Source organism: Crocodylus siamensis, chromosome 3 (assembly GCF_052110815.1).
Source record: "Crocodylus siamensis isolate JL-2025a chromosome 3, ASM5211081v1, whole genome shotgun sequence".
Classification (NCBI taxonomy): Eukaryota; Metazoa; Chordata; order Crocodylia; family Crocodylidae; genus Crocodylus; species Crocodylus siamensis.
This window is the reverse complement of record NC_143397.1, coordinates 190,183,970-190,202,158: the sequence shown is the minus strand read 5'-3', so window position 1 is coordinate 190,202,158 and position 18,189 is coordinate 190,183,970. Positions and strand designations below refer to the sequence as shown.

The following is an 18,189-nucleotide window of genomic DNA, read 5'->3' as shown; positions in this document are numbered from 1 at the left end:
TCCCTTCTTGAGAGCATGGAGGCAGAAAGGCATCTTGGAGTCATTATTGACTCTAAGATGAACATGGGCCGACAATGCGAGGTCACGGTTGGCAGGGTTAACCGGACCTTGTCGTGCATCCACAGGTGCATCTCTAGCAAGGACAGGGAGGTGATCCTCCCCCTCTACGTGACACTGGTCAGGCCACAGCTGGAGTACCATGTCCAGTTCTGTGCGCCCCACTTGAGGAGGGATGTGGACAACATTGAGAGGGTCCAGAGGAGGGCCACCTGCATGATCCAGGGACAACAGGGCAGACCCTAAACCTGTTCAGCCTTCATAAGCGAAGGCTGAGGGGGGACCTGGTGACCATCTATAAACTCACTAGGGGGGACCAGAGGAGTTTGGGGGAAGAGATCTTGTTTCCCCTAGCACCCCCTGGCATAACAAGGAATAACGGCCACAAGTTGTTGGAGAGCAGGTTTAGATTAGACATCCGTAAGAACTACTTCACAGTCAGGGTGGCTAGGATCTGGAACCAACCTGCAAGGGAAGTGGTGCTGGCTCCTGCCCTAGGGGCTTTTAAGGGGAGGCTTGATGCCTACCTAGCTGGGATCATTTGAGCCCAATTTTTTTTCCTGCCCAGGCAGGGGATCGGACTTGAAGATCTACAAGGTCTCTTCTGACCCTGCTTCTATGATTCTATGAAATTCCTGGGGCAGGGTCATTTATTACTGATCTTGTAATGGGGAATTTCACTGAACTATTTATGCAGTAGAAAGACAGCTCTGCTCCCCGAGGAGCTTCTCAGCCAGTCCTCCCAAATAACGCAATCCTCAAGTACCACACAAGATGACATGAACAAAATCAAGCACTTCTCCCTCCTCCCAAGCACTTGGGGACCCTTTTGTCTCTGGTTCTGGCTCCCAACACAGCAGCCCAACTCCTTCTGGCTGCAAGCAATTGAGCTCACTGTGCACTTCCTACTTCTGTGCATATTCTAGGAGGTCTTTAAATTTAGCAGGATGCTCCCTGCCTATCCATATGTCTGGGCATCTGGGCTTTCAGAATAGAGATTTCCCTTGCATTTCCTGGGACCTTATATTTTGGAAGCTTTAAATAATAAATGTAATTTAGATTAATTTCATTTAAAAGAAAGGGAGAAGGAAGGAAAGAGGAATATATGTATGTTATCATCAGGGATCCTGGCTTTCTCTGATTTTTAAAACAAAAAATCCAAAAGATTTTTTTTAAATAGGATTTTGTTTTAATTGTGGAAAAATCTGAATTTGGGTTTTTCTTTTTCAGCAAATTTTTAATTAAAAAAAAAAATCAGAGTAAACCAGGATCCTTGGTTATCAGCTATACTAAGACAACCTATACATATTAGTACAAGTACTAATAATTATGGAAAAATATTGACTTAAGTGTATTCTGTATTTGGTTTCTTGAAATGCAAGTATTAGGTGGGTTCTTCTTCATATTTCTCCAGCTAAAGTATCTGACTAAGTGAATTGTTCATGCATTACTTTTTATTTTCTCCAGCACATTTGTTGGTCTTATATTCTACGTATGTAGCCATTTAACTTTAATAATAAATTTTTATTTTACTGTGTTTTTTCTTTGATATGCAAGCTGTACTTGAGACATGTTTTGAGTTTTATTTTAATAATGTATTTGCTGTATACTTTTTGCAGGCTTTAAACTACTTCTAGAATTACTTAAGGTACCTCATGGTACAAGGGAAGACTGTATGATCGCACTGAAAAATGGTGAACTTGTGGGTGTTGCACCAGGTGGTGTTCGAGAAGCCTTCTTTAGTGACCAAACTTACAAAGTTGTATGGGGTCATCGTAAAGGCTTTGCTCACCTGGCTATAGATGCAAGAGTGGTGAGTAACATACCTGTGAGCATCAATCACTTCAATATATTCAAGGTTATTGGCAGACAAATGAGTTGCCACAAAGGGGGCTTGGCTTCTTTGTGTATCACCTGCTGTGTAATAAATGATGTTGTGCATACTCTTAACCTGAGGGGATAAGGGCTAAATTTGTTTACCTCTCTTTCTCTGAGATGTTGCCATCAGCTAACACACAACTTTTCGACATAACTTACTGGGTGTTTTGTTATTTTATACAGACTATGGCCAACATAGAACTCCTTTACCTTTCTACCTTTGTTGCAGGGGCTGGGACACGTCCCCTCTTTTGGGGGGTCTAATGGAGGCTGTGCTGGTGGGGAAAGTGACCTGGCTGGGTCCCAGATGGTGAGCCATGCCTTCCCAAGGGGATAACTTACTGTAGCAGGGCACTAGGGTGCCTGCTACTTTGGGAGCTGTGAGGAAGGAGCCCAGCTGCAGGTTAACCTGGTAGCCAGAGGGAGCTAGTGACCCACACCTGCCTGGTCAGCTGAACGGAAGGGGTAGGGCCTGGCTCCTATATAAATCATGGGCCGGAGGTCAGGAGGCAGTTCCCTGGTGGCAGCCAAGGGGGAAGGAGCTCTCTTGGAGCAAACAGGGAGGAGAGGCCTGACTGCAGGTACAGCCCTGAGACTGGTAAAGGATGGAGCACCCCGGGGTGGTTGGAATAATGTTATAGCTGGACAGCTAGAGTTTGTTAGCCCAGGGGCTTGTGTTTTATTTACTGTTTTTCACCGGTGGCTTGGGAAAGACTATAAGGGGATGGAGGAGGCCTCATTGTGGGTCCATGGTAGGGTGGGGACCTGGGCACCAGAGAGGGTGCAGTACTGGGGGTGCATCAACGCCGAATGTCTGAGAAGTCGCTGCATTGGGGGTGTGCCAACCTGAGTGTTGGAGAAGGCACAGTATTAAGTGGGGAGCTGACCCTCCACACCCGAGAGAAGGTGTTGAATTGGTGGTGCGCCGACCCCGAGCACCAGGGAGGACGCAATGTGGTGGTGCGCCGACCCCGAGCGCCAGGGAGGATGCAACGTTGAGGTGCGCCAACCCCCCGAGGGCCAGGGAGGATGCAACGTTGAGATGCGCCGACCCCCGAGGGCCAGGGAGGATGCAACGTTGAGGTGCGCCGACCCCCGAGCGCCAGGGAGGATGCAACGTTGAGGTGCGCTGACCCCCGAGCGCCAGGGAAGTGGGCAGCATGAGACAAGGCTGTGGAGAGCCTGAGAACCTGTGAGGCGCAGAGTGAGACAAGGCTGCAGAGAGCCCAACTGTCAGGGAGTGTAAGACTGAACAATGTCCGGTACATCAGTGAGGCTTGGGGCATGGTAAAGGGGTGGTTGGAGCCATGCATAGCCCATAAGGCTGGAGTGCACGGAAGCACGCTTTACAGGAGCAGGGCCATTGTACAGGAGGAAAAGTGTGTCCAGGGAGACAAAGAGGCAGCCTCCCTATAAAATATATATAACATCACAGATGTGGCGGGCAAGAACAGAGGGTGCTTTAGAGATGAAATAGGCACGGTGGGGAGATGCTAGGGTAGAGCACGACAACCCTAGGACACCCTTCCTGTTACACTTAACCAGTGGGGTCTGGGCAAGCCATGCTATCTGGCATGCCAGAGAGACTCCAGGGGATGGGGAACTTCTCTGGCATAGCCTGGGTATACTGTGCTTCCCCGGGGCACTGAGGACAAGCTCTGGGGGTGGAGGGAACTTCCCTGGGAGGGGCCAGACAAGCCATGCCACCTGCCACAGCAGAGAAGAATGCTGGGGGGGAAGGGACCCCACCTGGCAGGGTCCAGATGGACTACGCTTTCCCAGTGCACTGAAAGGAGCTCAGGGGAGGTGGAGGTGAAACTGGAGTCACACACCGGGTCCGGGAAACATGTGCCCCAGGGGCCAGTGCTGATTGGCCAAGGGGAAGCCTGGGGAGTGTAATGGAGGATGCTGAGGTTCAGCATTTGGCATCCAGGAAAAAGAAATGGTGCAGCAGGACAGGGTAGGGGGGCTCTGCTACAACAGGGTCCCAGCCAGTTGAACCCTTGTGGGACGCAAGGATACTGAGACCAAAAGTGTATGACCAACTCAGTCTATGAAGCAAGATGAGTAACACTGGACTGTAGGTTACTTGTGGGTAGACCCACCAGTCTGAGGGACAAGGGTGAAAGATTGTTGAGCCCAGCAGGAGAGAACGTCTGAACTGGTACTGTAGGTGGTGTTAGCCTCAGGGAACCCTAGCAGCATAGGCAAAGGAGAGATTTCCCTGGAGGAACTGAATAAACAGTTACCAGGTATGAACCAGCTACAGGGAGCTGAGCTGGACTTCTGAACCTGGGTTCTGATTCTTTCCCTGAGAAAGTAAGACAAGCAAAGGGAAGAGAGCCTATTTTCCTTTTGTTTACAATTCGGTACTTCCTGGCCAGGGAGCAATAGTAGGGGCAAGTTAGATCCCGTGAGCACCTGAGTTATAGTTAACTAAGTTGTAGGACCTAAACCTGGGATATAGTGAGCTGCCTAATTGAGAATCTTAGAGACCAGCAAGTAGAGATCTTGCCCTCCAGGATCTGTCAGTCCCTGGGAAGAGGAAGACTGCCACAAGCTAGGCTGTAACATTCAAGAGACCTAGCAGAAAGGAATGTTGCCAGCGCTTTGCAAAATCAGCAATCAAATCCGGTTAGGGGAAGCTGAGACTGAATGACTCGCATGCATTGTCAGTGTAGAAGGATGACTTGTCACCCAGGAGAAAAGGGCCAGCATGTAGGGGTGGTGAAGCCCTGCAGAAAACTGGCCCTTGTCAGTATGACCATCACTCTGCCATCCATACTCGCAAAGAATAGTAATATTAAGATGTTGCAGGCGAGAGGTAGAGCAGATGAGGCAGAGGTCCGAGTGATCACAATACGATGAAAGAGAAGCGTGTGGACCTGCATATTCACGTACCTAAATCTCCACTTTCCTGCTTTTCTCAATAGTTTCTCTGTCCCTGAGGTCTGAAATCCTTCCTGCCTTCTGGATTTCATGCACATTCCAGTTTTCTTGCATTTGCTGTGACCTCATGTACATCTACGCCATGTCTAAACCCTGTTGCTGCTGCTTCTTCACCTACCTTCCATAACCAAGGATGGAGTTGCCACAAGTCAGGAAGAGTAGATGGACATATTCTGGGTTGCAAACCTCTTGTGTGAAATATAGCATGCAGTGCCACATGCCATGTATCTGAGGTGGGGCCAACCAATTGTTACAGTTCTAGTGGGGTATCTGTTGGCCCCAGTGGGCCCATGGAATTTGTGGGTCTGTATTAGAATGAACTTTGAAAGATGGATGAGCAGGGACCGGGACATCTCCCCCACCGGGAGTATGGAATGACTCGGGGAGAGGCACTGCCACAAGGTTAGGGGTGACTTAGTTAGGGAACTTCTGGAGGGGCTGGATGTGTTCAAATCAGCAGGCCTGGATGCTCTTCATCTAAGGGGCTGAGGGAATTGGTGGGTGTCACTGAGTGCTTGTTTTGCTGAATCCATGCTGGTTGTTCCTGATCACCGTGTTCTCCTCCAGGTGCTTTACAACAAATTCTTACAGCTGAGCAGGGGAGGCTAGTATCATATGAGGTATTGTCCCCTTCATGCTTGTCAAGTCTCTCTTGGGGAGTGTAGATGGATATATTCTGGGTTGCAAACCTCTTGTGTGAAATATAGCATGCAGTGCCACATGCCATGTATCTGAGATGGGGCCGACCAATTGTTATAGTTCTAGTGGGGTATCTGTTGGCCTCGGTGGCCATATAGAATTTGTAGCTCTGTACTAGAATGAACTTTTAAAGATGGTTGAGCAAGACCTGAAGACTGAAAGAGCCTCATTTTGCCTTGGGGCTCTTTATTATCTCATTGCAGGGGGGCCCTCCTACAAGCAAGTAGTCTAAGTAGGGATTTGCTGCAATCGCTATATGGTTAGGGCTCACTCCTACCTGCTTTGAGGCATGTGGAAAACACCAAGAGCACTTTGAAAACTCTTGAAGCTATGGAGAGACTGAATGAAAGTTTCTTGCAGTTCTTTTTCACCACAACATGCAGGAACTTATTTTCATGTCTCAAGCTTCTGCCCAGAAACTTTCTGTAGATTGAGAGACTGGACCATTTGCTTGTTGTAATCAAAAGGAGGCAGCCAGGGTGAAGACCAGGAACTTGCAGATGAGCACATTAAAATTTCCTTGGTTTGAGATTGGGTGCCATCCTTCCTTCCCTGAAACTGGAATATATCCACTAAAGCAGGGGTTCCCAAAGTTTTTATGCCCCACCCTGGCAAACTGTGGCCTAGCACTCGCTGCTGACCGCCGCTGGAATTTCTGGCTGGAAGCCGGTAAGAATACCCCCACCCAACTGTGCTGCGGATCTTCAGCCGACCTGTCACGGCCCAGGGATTGAGAACCCCTGCAGTAGTGTTCCCTTTCCCTGAGGTCTGAGGGGAAGGTCTTTCCATTCCCCCCAGGACTGGTAAGCTGCTCTTGGGCTGGGAGAGGGACCTCTGAAAAAGGGATGGAAAAGGGAAAGTTGGGAAATGGGTAACCAAGCTGATTGGCTGCAGTAACTATTGACTGGGTCCAGAGAAAACATTTTGCGCCCATGCAGGGTATTAACACTGAACAATCGTGGAAGACAAGGGGGAAAGAGGTATTCATGGCTTTTGACTGCACTGCTAATGCCCTCTGTGAGGGCTGAGGTACAGTGTGGCTTGTGGTAAGGAACCACTGCTTGTCCTATATAATTGTAGGTGGATTTTAGTGGATTATTTGAGCAATGAAAAATGAAGGGCAGAAGTGCTCAGAAAGATGATGTGAACTCTGAAACCTAGTTCTGAGCAATGTAGGAAGAGTACTTGGGTTAGATCTTGAAATGGGTGTAGTGTACATCCCTTTGAATCCTCGAGGATTATGTTGCAATGTCCTAGGGCGACTTCTTCCAGTCCCACTGTTGCAGGTTTGCTCATGAGTAAATGAAAGCTAATAGCCACTGTTTGCTGTCAGTTGACTAGTCAGTCCTATTGACAGATGGAGTAGATGACAGGGTACACAAATCCAATATTTTTCAGAAAACTTGCATCTCTAGATGCATGCTTTTTAACTTACAGGCTAACAAATGGACACCTAGCTGTGTGTATTAATCCACTTTCTTGCATGTCAGTACACTGCCATTTCAGTCCACTTGCTGCATTTCTTGACTGTTGATCAACTTCCAAGTCAGTCAGGAAGCTTTGCTTTGATTGAAAATAACCACTTAACTCCTTGACATGGTGACTCTCAACCCCGTGGTGTCTTGAGATCCTTTCAAGGGTGCTGTGGAGTGTCAATCAGTGTTGACAATAGAAACCCAGAGATTTCAAATAGGAATCCACAGTGTTAAAAACATTCTGACCTGTTGTGGTCTTTCTGAGGTCTTTGCAATAGAAAAATTGGTCTCCTATCTTTCTGTAGTAAAAGATATGAAAATTAAGAGCTGGCACTTTCCAAAGGATGCCTTGAGCCTAAGGAGGTTGAGAACTGCTGCTTTGACAGAGGTCCTCCAGGATAGTCACCACCACCTTGGTACACTCCCGGGGTGGGCCTGATTGGCAAACATTCCCCAAGGAGTTTGTCCTGGAAGAGTATTTAAAAAAAAAAAAAAAAAAAATAGTGCGTTACCTGGGCCTTGCATTGCGTTCAAGGGACTTGCATTGGATAATTTGAACTGTGGCTTGAACATTCATTGGAAATCCAGAACTCTGGAGCCACCAGGACTGTCCTTTCTACTCTCTATGCTGTAGAAATTGGAGAAGGCTGACACACACGTGAAAGGGCACCTGTAGAAAGATTAAATTTTGGCAGGATAGTGAAGTTGTTCTGTGTCACTGAAAGAATGGGCCTCTGAGCAAAAGGTGGTAAAGCTGAAAGCAGACCAGCAGTACCAAACTTTCTGGTGTCTGTTAGATTAGATTAGTCCAAAGATTGATGCTAAAATATCTGTAGTTGCCATGGGCTGTGCAGTGCTCAGGGCAGATCAACAGAGACTTGTTAGTCTTAATCTTTTTTTCAAAAACTAAAGAGCTTCTGCTGGGTCCAGGTGATGATACTGTCTGACCATGACATTCTTTTTGCAAGAACAATTGAGGGCTGAGGAATCTGAGATGGGAGGTTTTGAGAAATGTAAGGGGCTGTGAATTGTTTGTGACTTGGAATTTCAGTGCGAGCCTGTGAAGGTTAATCAGCCAGATGCGGAAGTAGACTTCTGCAAAGGGCCTCTGATGGAAGGCTTTTCTGTAGAGCCAAAATAAGCCTAATATAACCACTGACTAGCACCATTGATTAGGCAGTGCCAGTCTCAGTGGTGCCAGGGAGGAGGAAGTTTCCTGAGAGAGGATGCTGAAAGCTGCAGAGAGAGCTGTAGTGTTGGGCAGCATCTTTTCTCTATGGATTTGAGACAGAACTGCAGGAGGTGTTCAAAAGGAAAATGAAAGAGCTTGGTCTCTTATGGGTCCAAAAATTAAAGCTCCAACAGCCACCTGTGTGAAGAGAATGGAACAAGCATCCAGGAGTGCAGTTCCTCAAGACAGAAAAGGAACTTGTACCACTGTCTGACTGTTGCAGGACAGACATGGCCTAAATCCTGGAAAGTGGGGAGTAGTCATGGATATGGGCGTGTGGCAGGACCGCCCCTAGGGGTGCCGTGACCTCCCCTAGTGCCCTTGCCTACCGTGCCAAGTCTGGGTCTTTAACACATCCTCTGTCTTGCCTGCCACGTCTTTGATCTTCTTAGTTCAGTTAAGGAGGCTGCCTTCCTACCCTTCTTGGCACGGGGCTGGTCTTTTCTCCGAGTCCCGGTGCTGGTCCTCTCCCAGGGCCAACTCAATACACGCGCCCCCTCCTGGGGCAGCTCTCTCTGATTGTGCACCTTACTCGCACTCCTTATGTTCATCGCCCACACTCGGGCCTTCTAGGTCCCCACTGGGGTCCTCGCTCACGCCACTTGCGCTCCCCGCCCGCACTCGGCCTGTCTATGCCCAACTTGGGCCTACGCCCCACTGGGGCTCTTCCCAATTGGGGATTCCAATTGGGGCCTGTCCCAGTAATGTCCACGCTGGGCTGGGGTCGGGACCCCCCACTGCTTAGGCCCACCTTCCTGGGCCCGCACCCTGCTGGGCTTCCACCTCTGCTAGACTCTTCCCGAAGTCGCTCCAATGGGCTGGGGTCGGGACAACCCCACACGCGGTGCCCTCCTTGGTGCCAGGAACTCCCCCACCTTACTGGGGAGCTCCTGCTGAGGCCTGCTCCACCACTACAGCCTCTCCCGGTCCTCCAGTGTAATAATCACAACTCCACAAAACTATGCTGGCTCTCTCACATACCTCTGTCAGCGTTCTCTCCACCCCTGAATCACTGCAGCCGGTCGGAGTGGTCAGGCTGCAACCACTGACTCGGGCTGCTCAGCTCGCCCGCAGAGCTCCTCCTCCTCCTGCAGCTGCCAGAGGGGAACTGTTTCTGGCCTCAGGCTTCCCTTCCTTATGAAGGCCAAGCCCCCTGGCCGTCAGCTGATCTAATCAGCTCCCAACAGCTAACACCTGCTGCCTTACTAACTGGCAGCTAAGCCATTCCCTATCTTCAGTAGCGGGCAACTCAATAGCCCTGCTACAGGGCATTGTCATGTATTGTCTTTTTTGCCTTCTGGACAGGGGGGAAAAAAAAAAAGAGCAAAATGCAAAAGAAAACTCCCATCCTTCTTGGGAGAAAAGGTAGAATATCTGTACCAATCTGATAGTACTGTTTTAGTTTTCAGACTGTTTCTACGTGTAAATTACGATTGCCTGTCCAATAGGCCCATTCAGACATGATCTGAGGCTATTGAGCACACTCATTTGGGATGCACAGTCTCAGAACTACCTTGTGTGCATAGAAGAGGAACACTGAACTCAATTATTGTCATATTGCCCAATTCTGGCCATACTGTAAAACAGGTGATTATCTATTTGCACCAATGACTGCAGTCCATACAAACATAAACATGATAAAACTAAACACAGCTTACAGGTGGCTACCAATAGACACCCCAAACACCATACAATAGATTTAATTTGGGGAAATGCATGTGACATTCTACAGATCACCCCCAAAATATTGTGGGTTCCCATTGTATACATTTCAAGCTTTTCTGGGAGCGGGGAGGGGGGCACAATCTAGGTCTCCATAGTAGTCAATAACTTCCTCATCGGGACACTCCCTTGGGATTGGAAAGACACTCTCTTTCAAGCCATTTTCTACTACCCAAATTCAGATCAGACCCTTGAAGCTACATTTCTTACTGTGAAGGTGCTTTCTACATGAGACTACTAGATGTTCTGGTGTGATAGCTAACAATAAATTTGTTCATGGTCCATCTCCAAGGTTGTGATGCACAATTCTGAATGAAGTATGAATAACTCCTTAGCTAGAGATGATCCCTATAGGCCAGGTCATATCTATCTCTGGAAGTTTCTTAGAGTGTAAAACTATCTTTGTTGAAATACTTGGGTACTTGGACAAATGAGAAATGTGGACTTTTCATTATGTGCTCATTATTAAATTATTATCTTTTGGGTTTGTTTTTTTTCCTTCTCCTCAGCCCGTCATTCCAATGTTTACTGAAAATATTCGGGAGGCATATAGGGCACCTAAAGAAAGGAGTAAGAGGAATTTTAAATAATATATTTCTTTTGAGCATTTTTCACATTTCCATCTTAAAGCATATCTCAGAAATATATATTTATACACTGAATCTTTCGTGGTTTTGGCTTGCTCCTGATTGTGTGGAAAATGGAAAATGTCTATGGGTAGTCAGACACTAACATGCATGTCTAGGATGAGCCATAGGCTGCTGACAGACATTCCTTTAAAGGCATGATAGGATGTGATCCATGTTTGCAACAGTCATGCCTGCTGCTATGCTATAGCTGGACCATTATACTGGGATCAGGGATCACATTCTATCAAGTCCTTTTTGTATACTGGGGTCAGCGTGACTGAAGGGGTCACAATCCTGGGATCCCCCAGCACAGGCAATTGTGTCTTCAGATTCCAGGTGAGCCCTCCATCCCCTTGCAGACCCCCCCCTCAGCCCCCCGAAGACCTGTGCCATAATGGCAGCAGGAGAACTATTAAAGCATTACTCATTACTTGGGGGGGGAGCACAGATGGCTTTGCCAAGGTTGGGGATGTAGCTCTTGCAGGGTAAACTGTGAAGGAGACTAGATTGTTGAAAGATCAAAAAGACATGAAGAAAACTCTGTTTTATGTGGCCAGATGGTTTCAGGGCATGAACCACACTGGATTACATGGAATTGGGAATAACTATGGGAGATTATCCATCTTGACTTGGTGAGTCAAGTGGATTAAAATAGTGATTCAAAGCGGGGGTCCTGGGACAGTGTTAGCACTTGTTCTAAGTTAGCTTCAGCACTCTTCAAAGATTCTCCTGCTATAAGGAAGCAATTCAGCTTTGAGAAAATAAGAAGGTAATCTCAAAATCAGGCTTGTCTGAGACTTGCAGTTTCCCTGCCCCCACTGCCTGGCTGGTCTGCAACATGTTAAACCCTGTAATAATAGATGCATTAGTTTTTTAATGAGGTGTTGCCCAATTTCCACAAGTTAAGGAGTGTTGTCTTGCATCTAAATACTTTGAGAGCTGCTGCACTAATGTGAGAGTTAGTGCTATAGGAATATAAAGGTGCTGCAATGAAACTCAAGCAGACCGCAGCGCACCCAGACTAGAGAGGGTAAGTGAAATAGTATGTAATGAAGAAGGCTGTCCCCCTTTCCTCCCTTTTGGTTGTGAGGGAAACATTTAATTTGGCACTTTTAGCAGCTCTGGCTTTTCTTCTTAAAGTTTAACATATGTTTATTTCTTCAAAGCTCTGAGACTTTTTTTCCCCTTTAATCTAACACACAGAGTTAAGTAGGTGGATATATGACACTTATCGATTGCCAGTTCCCATATTATATGGAGGGCTTCCAGTCAAATTTCGCACGTACATTGGAGAACCCATTCCATATGATCCAAACGTAACTGCTGAGGAACTAGCTGAGAAGGTACGTTGGTTTCTTCTAGCATTATCATATTGCCTTCTAGATCTCAATTTTGTCTGACCTTCACATGACTATCTAAAGTGCATGTATGTCTTCAGTTCTCTTATTATTTTGGACTTTATCTTACAGCTTGAGTTATGGAATACATCCGGGCTGTCCAAATAGTGGCTCCTGGGGTGCCTGTGGCCTAAGAGAGGTTAATTTGTTGTTGCCCACCTCGTGCCCAGGTGCTGCTCCTATTTCGCACAGTGGAGGCTGCTGTCACCAGGCTCCTCCTTCCTCTGCCACATTTTGCATCCTGCTCCTGCTGCTGGTGGGAGGTCAAGGCAGGAAATCACTGCTGTGGGGCCCAGGAAGCCCAGGCTCAAGGCCCAATGCAGAGGGGAGGAGGGTAACTGATGCAGCATGGCAGAGCAGGGGGGCGCCCCATGCAGTGCAGCACTGGTATTACAGCTCAGCAGCTGGTGTGATGGGAGACCCATGCAATACTTGAAGGCCCCCAGGATCAAGTATCACAGATGCAGCTTGCATGGTATGCAGCTCCTGGTTACTTTGAAGTCGGGCAGCCCTGTGTTAAATACTGTACCCATTGCTATGCCTGAAGTAATTGACTGCAAGCTCTGCCAGTGATATCATGTTGTCACGGGCTTTGGTGGAGACTTTTTTTCCTGTACGGCTTGAATTGCAAACTTCCGCTTCATTTCTTGCCTTCCATGTCTTGGATCACTACTGTCACTGTAAGTTTGTGGCTGAAAAGAACAGTGCTATGCAGCATGGTTATTAAGTTTTGCAAGTTAGCTGATCGGTGTGTCATGACTGCCGAGCATTGGATCAGACAAATACTTGAAAGTATTCTCATCTGTTGAAATTGGTGGCAGGGATTTGCTTAAATATCCATGAGGATCTGGTGTCTAGGCCCATTCACATGCTTTTGGATTTGTTTATTGTGCATGTTCAGGTGTTTTGGCACAAAATCTGCTATTAGGACTTCACCCGGACCAAAATCTGCCATCCTCTAGTCTATGCTGCTTCTACTTCTCTGGATTCTAAGCTATGTGAATGGTACAAAATGATGGCTACTGGCTTCAAGAACAGCTGAGCATGTTTCCCTGAAATGTCAGATTGCTGTCTAGTGGATGTTGGGGGGGCAAAATTTGAGTGAGGTGCCTGCTGCTGCAAGCTATAGGCTGACTAGGTGGAGTGCTGGCAATGCAATGTAGGTTGTTTTTGGTTTCTTTTGGAGGGGGCAGTGGTGGGGAGGGGTTACTGGCAACTGGTGAGCTGGCCAGGGAGGGGTTTAACTGCCCCCTCTCTATTCCACCTTTGCCACTGTGGTGTCTGACTCCACCCCCCACCCAGAGGCTGTGCCTGGCATGCCCCCTCCCCGCTGCTGCAGCAGGATGGGGCAGGGCCCATGTTGGGACAGCAGCCCCTGTCATAATGTGGGGGAGCGTGAGCTCCTTCCTCGTGGGGGTGCTGTGCTGCAGGGCCGGCAGAGCTGTGGCGAGCTGCACCCAGCAGCACCAGGGTCTGGAGAGGGCCAGCGCCTTGCAAGCCCCTGTAGCTCTGCCAGCCCTGTAGAGCGCCTCGTGCTCCAGGAAGCCGTGATGACCTGCTGGCTGTCACGGTCACGGTCACTTGCTCCTCGCCTCTTCAGCTGTGGAGTGGGTCCTACGTCCTGTCCATCAATCTGTGCTTGGGGGAAGCCCCCTTCTGAAAATAGGGAGCTTATTCGGCCGCTGATCCCAACTCCAGGCCCAGTGGCGGCTGCAGGTGGGCCGAGCAGACCCTGCTATGGTGACGGTGGCCAGGTGGGGGCTTGCCCTGAGCACAGAGAGGCCACTGGCACTACAGTGGGGTCTGCCCAGCCGCCACCACTCTGTGCTTGGGGCAAGTCCCCCGTCCGGCAGGAGGGGGCTTATTCAGCTGCTGGCCACTGGTATTGCAGCGGTGTCTGCCTGGCCTGGCCCAGCCACAGCCGCCGCTTGGCTTGTGTTCAGTGCCAACAGCTGAATAAGCCTCCTCTTGTTGGGAAGGAGGGTCTTGATCTGAGCACAGACTGAGCGGTGGTGGCTGGGCCCAGGCTCTGCCCCTGCCCCTGCCCAGCAGCAGGGGACGCAAGTGACTATGATGGAGAGCGGCCTGACATCACAAAACCTTATTTCCTAACTGTTTCAATGGGAATGAAAGCATTAAATCAAAGCATTCATTAAGTGAAGAGAGGGTACATTAGAATCCTGTTTGTAATTCTGCAGGACAAGTTATGCAGTGCTCATTGCAATATTACACCAGTCTTGCTCCCATTTAGTTAGTAGGTAATTTTGCCATTCACTTCAGTTGGAGCACAAATTAGTCTTTCTGTTTAGTTTCATTATCAGAAACTAACATAAACAGTCTAATTTAGGCAAGTGTGTGTGTGCATAATATTAGCATGTACTCAACACCTAACGAGAGTTTCTGCAGCTGCTTACGTGCTCTCGGGTAGTTCTTTTTCTTTTTCTTTTTAAGTCCATGCATGTTTTCCCAATAAGTCCCACCCTTCCCCAGTTCCTCATATCCAGGTTGCAAAAGATAATTGGGGCTCTCCTTGTGGGAGCTCGATGCCGAATTATATAGGACTGAATTAAGCACAGGCTCAGACCTGTTCAATTTAAAACTTTTATTGTTTCACAAAGTCATAAACTAAAGGAGGTCTGTTGGTTCACGAGGTTCCCAAATCAAGCCCTTGCTCTCTACCCCGGAGGCTAGGTGCGGCTGCCTGATTCAGTAGTCTTGGAACTGGTCTACAGCTCATTTAAAAGGAGTCCCTTATCTTTTTTTAGGCAAAAGATACAAAACTGTCCCCATGGTGGAAGTGAGGCATCTAACATAACTTTACTATTAGTTATATATGATAACACTTATACATATGCATTTTCTCATTCTTACTTCTATTGGTTATTTAGTTAACTTATCTATATTATAATATCAGGTGATATGCTTTGTATTATAATCATTACGCTTCTTATGTTAATTCTTAATGACCTTTATATTTCTTATGCTAATTTTCTATAACCTAAATACGTTATTCATCTATATGTTCTGCTGGTTTTTGCAGGGTTAAAATGTCAAAACTGACATATGTGGTTGTTTTTTCATCATTGCGGTTTAGCCATGCAGTTTTCTATTCTTAACAACGTAAGCGGCATGTCTGCTATTTTTATCATTGTTTAAAGGTCAGAAGTTCAGTATTTTCATCTAAGGGTCAGAAAGTGATTACCAGAATGTCAATCGCTGACTCCTCAACCTCCTTGAAGCATTCTGGGAGTTTTAGTGCATTTTTTTTAATGCTAGGCCTTGCTTAGCATAAGCTCTCTCTCACACTCCTATGTATATGCCTGCATAGTGTCAAGACTTGTAAAAGTTTAACTGTCTCCTCCTTTTTCCTTGCCAGACGAAGACTGCACTCCAGAATCTGATACAGAGACACCAACAAATACCAGGAAGCATGTGGAAGGCTTTATTGGCACGTTTCGATAAACCACAAAAAGATGATTAGAAAATTTCACCTGTTTAGGGGACTCATTACTTATAAAATCCAAAGTTTACACTTACTTCAATAAACAGTCCTCTGGAAATTCATGGTAAAAAAAAAATCTGTAGAAATGGTTGCTGGTAGATTGTCCTTGCTGTTGCATATTTAATTAATTGGTGTCTGTATAACTGGAAGCAATTTGATTTTAGCTTTAACTATGTCATATCTAGGGCTCAGTCCTGCAGTATTTACCCAAGCAAGATTCCTGATGAATTCAATGGGAATCTTGCTTGAGTATGCATGGCAGTGAGGGGTGGGGAGATAATTGCATCTTTTTGCATTATGTCAAGTTAGTGAAGCACAACCAGAGAGGGTTTGGTTTCTAGAGGTTACTTTAGGTAAGTAACTCCAGTGTTCAGACCTTTAAGAAACCCTTCTTAGCTACTATGTAGTCATGCAAGTGCTTAAATTTCTATCTGTGGGTATGTGCAAAACCTGTCTAGCTCCTGATGCTATAATGTTGCTTGGGGGCCAAACCCCAGAAAGTGTCTCAAAGTAAGTGTTGTCATCTTATCTCACCTGGTAGGTCAAACTAGCACTCTTTTTCAGCACACCTATTTGAGTAAGCAACCCCTATGATAATTGGGACTGCGAGACTATGTGGTTCTCAGTAGTCCAGTACTTGGGACATTCACTTGGGATGTGTGAGAGGAAGGGTTGGAGTCCTGTTTCAATGACTACATATGTCTGCAAGGAGAAGTGGTTTTAACAGGACAGCATGCAAGATTACACTTCCCAGCATACCCAGAAGAGTGATTTTTGAGCAGTTGCTTGGGATCTGTTTGAGTCCCTGCTCCAAACTGGGCAAAAAAGTAATTTGAAAACATGTGACCCCCATTTTGCTAGTGAGTGCTGTGTGAGTTCTTGCCGAATTATGTAAGGACTGAATTAAGCACAGGCTCAGATCTGCATGTTCAATTTTAAAACTTTTATAGTTTCACAAAGTCATAAACTAGGGAGGTCTGTTGGTTCACGAAGTTCCCAAATCAGGCCCTTGCTTTCTAACCCGAAGGCTAGGTGCAGCTGCCCGATTCAGTAGTCTCAGAACTGGTCAACAGCTCATTTAAAAGGAATTTTAGACAAAAGATACAAAACTGTCCACACTCTAAGAGTGAGGCCTCTAACATAACTTCACTATTACTTATATACGATAACACTTATACCTATGTATTTCTAATTTTTACTTCTACTGGTTACTTAGTTAACTCATCTATATTATAATATCAGGTGATACGCTCTTTATTATAATTTTTACGCTTCTTATGCTAGTTCTTAATGACCTTAAATATATCATATTACAGACTCTGCTTGCATAATATGCGGTTATCTTTTGTCATTGCGGTTTAGCCATGAGGTTTCCTGTTTTAACAATATAAGCTGCTTGCTTGCAAATTTTTTTATCATTGTCAGCATTCTTATTCAAGGGTCAGATGGTGATCACCAGAATGTCAGTCGCTGACTCCTCAACCTCCTTGAGGCATTCTGGGAATTTTAGTGCGTTGCTCTTGATGCTAGGTCTTGCTTAGCATAAGCATTATCTCACAAGTGCTATAGCACCTAGGTGTAAAGGAGTGGGTGGGTGGGTGTGTGTTGAGGGGGGGAACATTGTGGTGGTTTTGTTCATAAGGGGTTAATGGCGAACTCCAGCATGGACTTTGGAGATGGGTGGCTAAGTAGCAGCAAAGAATGGGACCGCTTGTCTACCCAGTAGAAAATGCTGAAGTAGCTTCCTGCTCACATGGTTGTTGCCTTGTATGTATCCCATTCTTAGGCATCCAGACTCCACGTATGTAGGGAGCTGCGGGTGACAGGATAGAGCTTGCAGTTGGCCAGGAAGGCTGCAGGGAGAGGAAGTAGGTAGGGCACTGGGCAAGAGGGCCACCTAACTCCAGCCTTTGCTTTCCCTGCTTGAGTAGTCATGGTGGGGGATGGAAATTAAAATGAGCTTCCAATACTTAGATTCTGTATCTTGAAAATGATAACAAATTTATTTTTTATATTTTTTTGAAAAAAATTCCATTCTGCATTGTAGGATGTTTGTTACACAGTAACATATTTTTTGTTAGTTTCAGTGAATAAAGTCAGGATCCAAATGCTCGCAAGTGAATGGCATGACTCCTGTAGGCAAGTGATTATGTAAAAATCTCAGCTGTCACTTTAAAAGCAAAACTCCTAGACACTTTATAAAAAGTAAAAGTTTGACCTGTTATCCAAAGGCACCACAAAGCCTTAATAACTAGAATAAGTAGAAAACCTAAATTTTGTATCTTTTAAATAAATTCTTATTTTTAAAACTCTCATCATGATTTCTTTGTGTCTGATCATAGTCCTCAAGTGTGGTTTGGGGTTGGGTGGCAGTGCAGCAGCTGTAGCCTGGCAGGCCCCTGTTGCATCCCTAATGATCCCCTCTTCTCCACCGCTCTGCTGCACGTCCTTCACGAATGCTCTGGGGCTATGCTCACTACATGAGGGGCAGCGGTGACCCCTCAGCCACAGCACTGCCTGCTTCAGCTTCTGCAACACCTCCTCAAGCTGTGCCAGCTTTGTGCTCAGCCTTGCCTTTGGGCTAGGCCAGGTCCTGCATGACCATCCACCCATGGGAAGGGGAAGGATGTAGCGCACCTGGCAGAGGCCA

General features: G+C 46.7%; 1 protein-coding gene across 5 annotated transcripts in view; it reads left to right on the top strand.

The window, feature by feature from the left end:
* LOC149869252 (DGAT1/2-independent enzyme synthesizing storage lipids-like) overlaps positions 1-17,820 on the top strand; it is a 31,324-nt gene extending 13,504 nt beyond the window's left edge. For 3 of the 5 annotated variants that reach the window (XM_090039974.1, XM_090039977.1, XM_090039975.1), the window contains exons 4-7: positions 1,677-1,885; positions 10,521-10,581; positions 11,844-11,983; positions 15,414-17,820. In XM_090039974.1, the coding sequence (XP_089896100.1) occupies positions 1,677-1,885; positions 10,521-10,581; positions 11,844-11,983; positions 15,414-15,518 (515 nt within the window). In that variant the 3' untranslated portion in view covers positions 15,519-17,820. The remainder of the gene's footprint in view (positions 1-1,676; positions 1,886-10,520; positions 10,582-11,843; positions 11,984-15,413) is intronic. The other 2 variants (XM_090039976.1, XM_090039978.1) reach the window with 1 other exon arrangement.
* Positions 17,821-18,189: the final 369 nt, after the last annotated feature.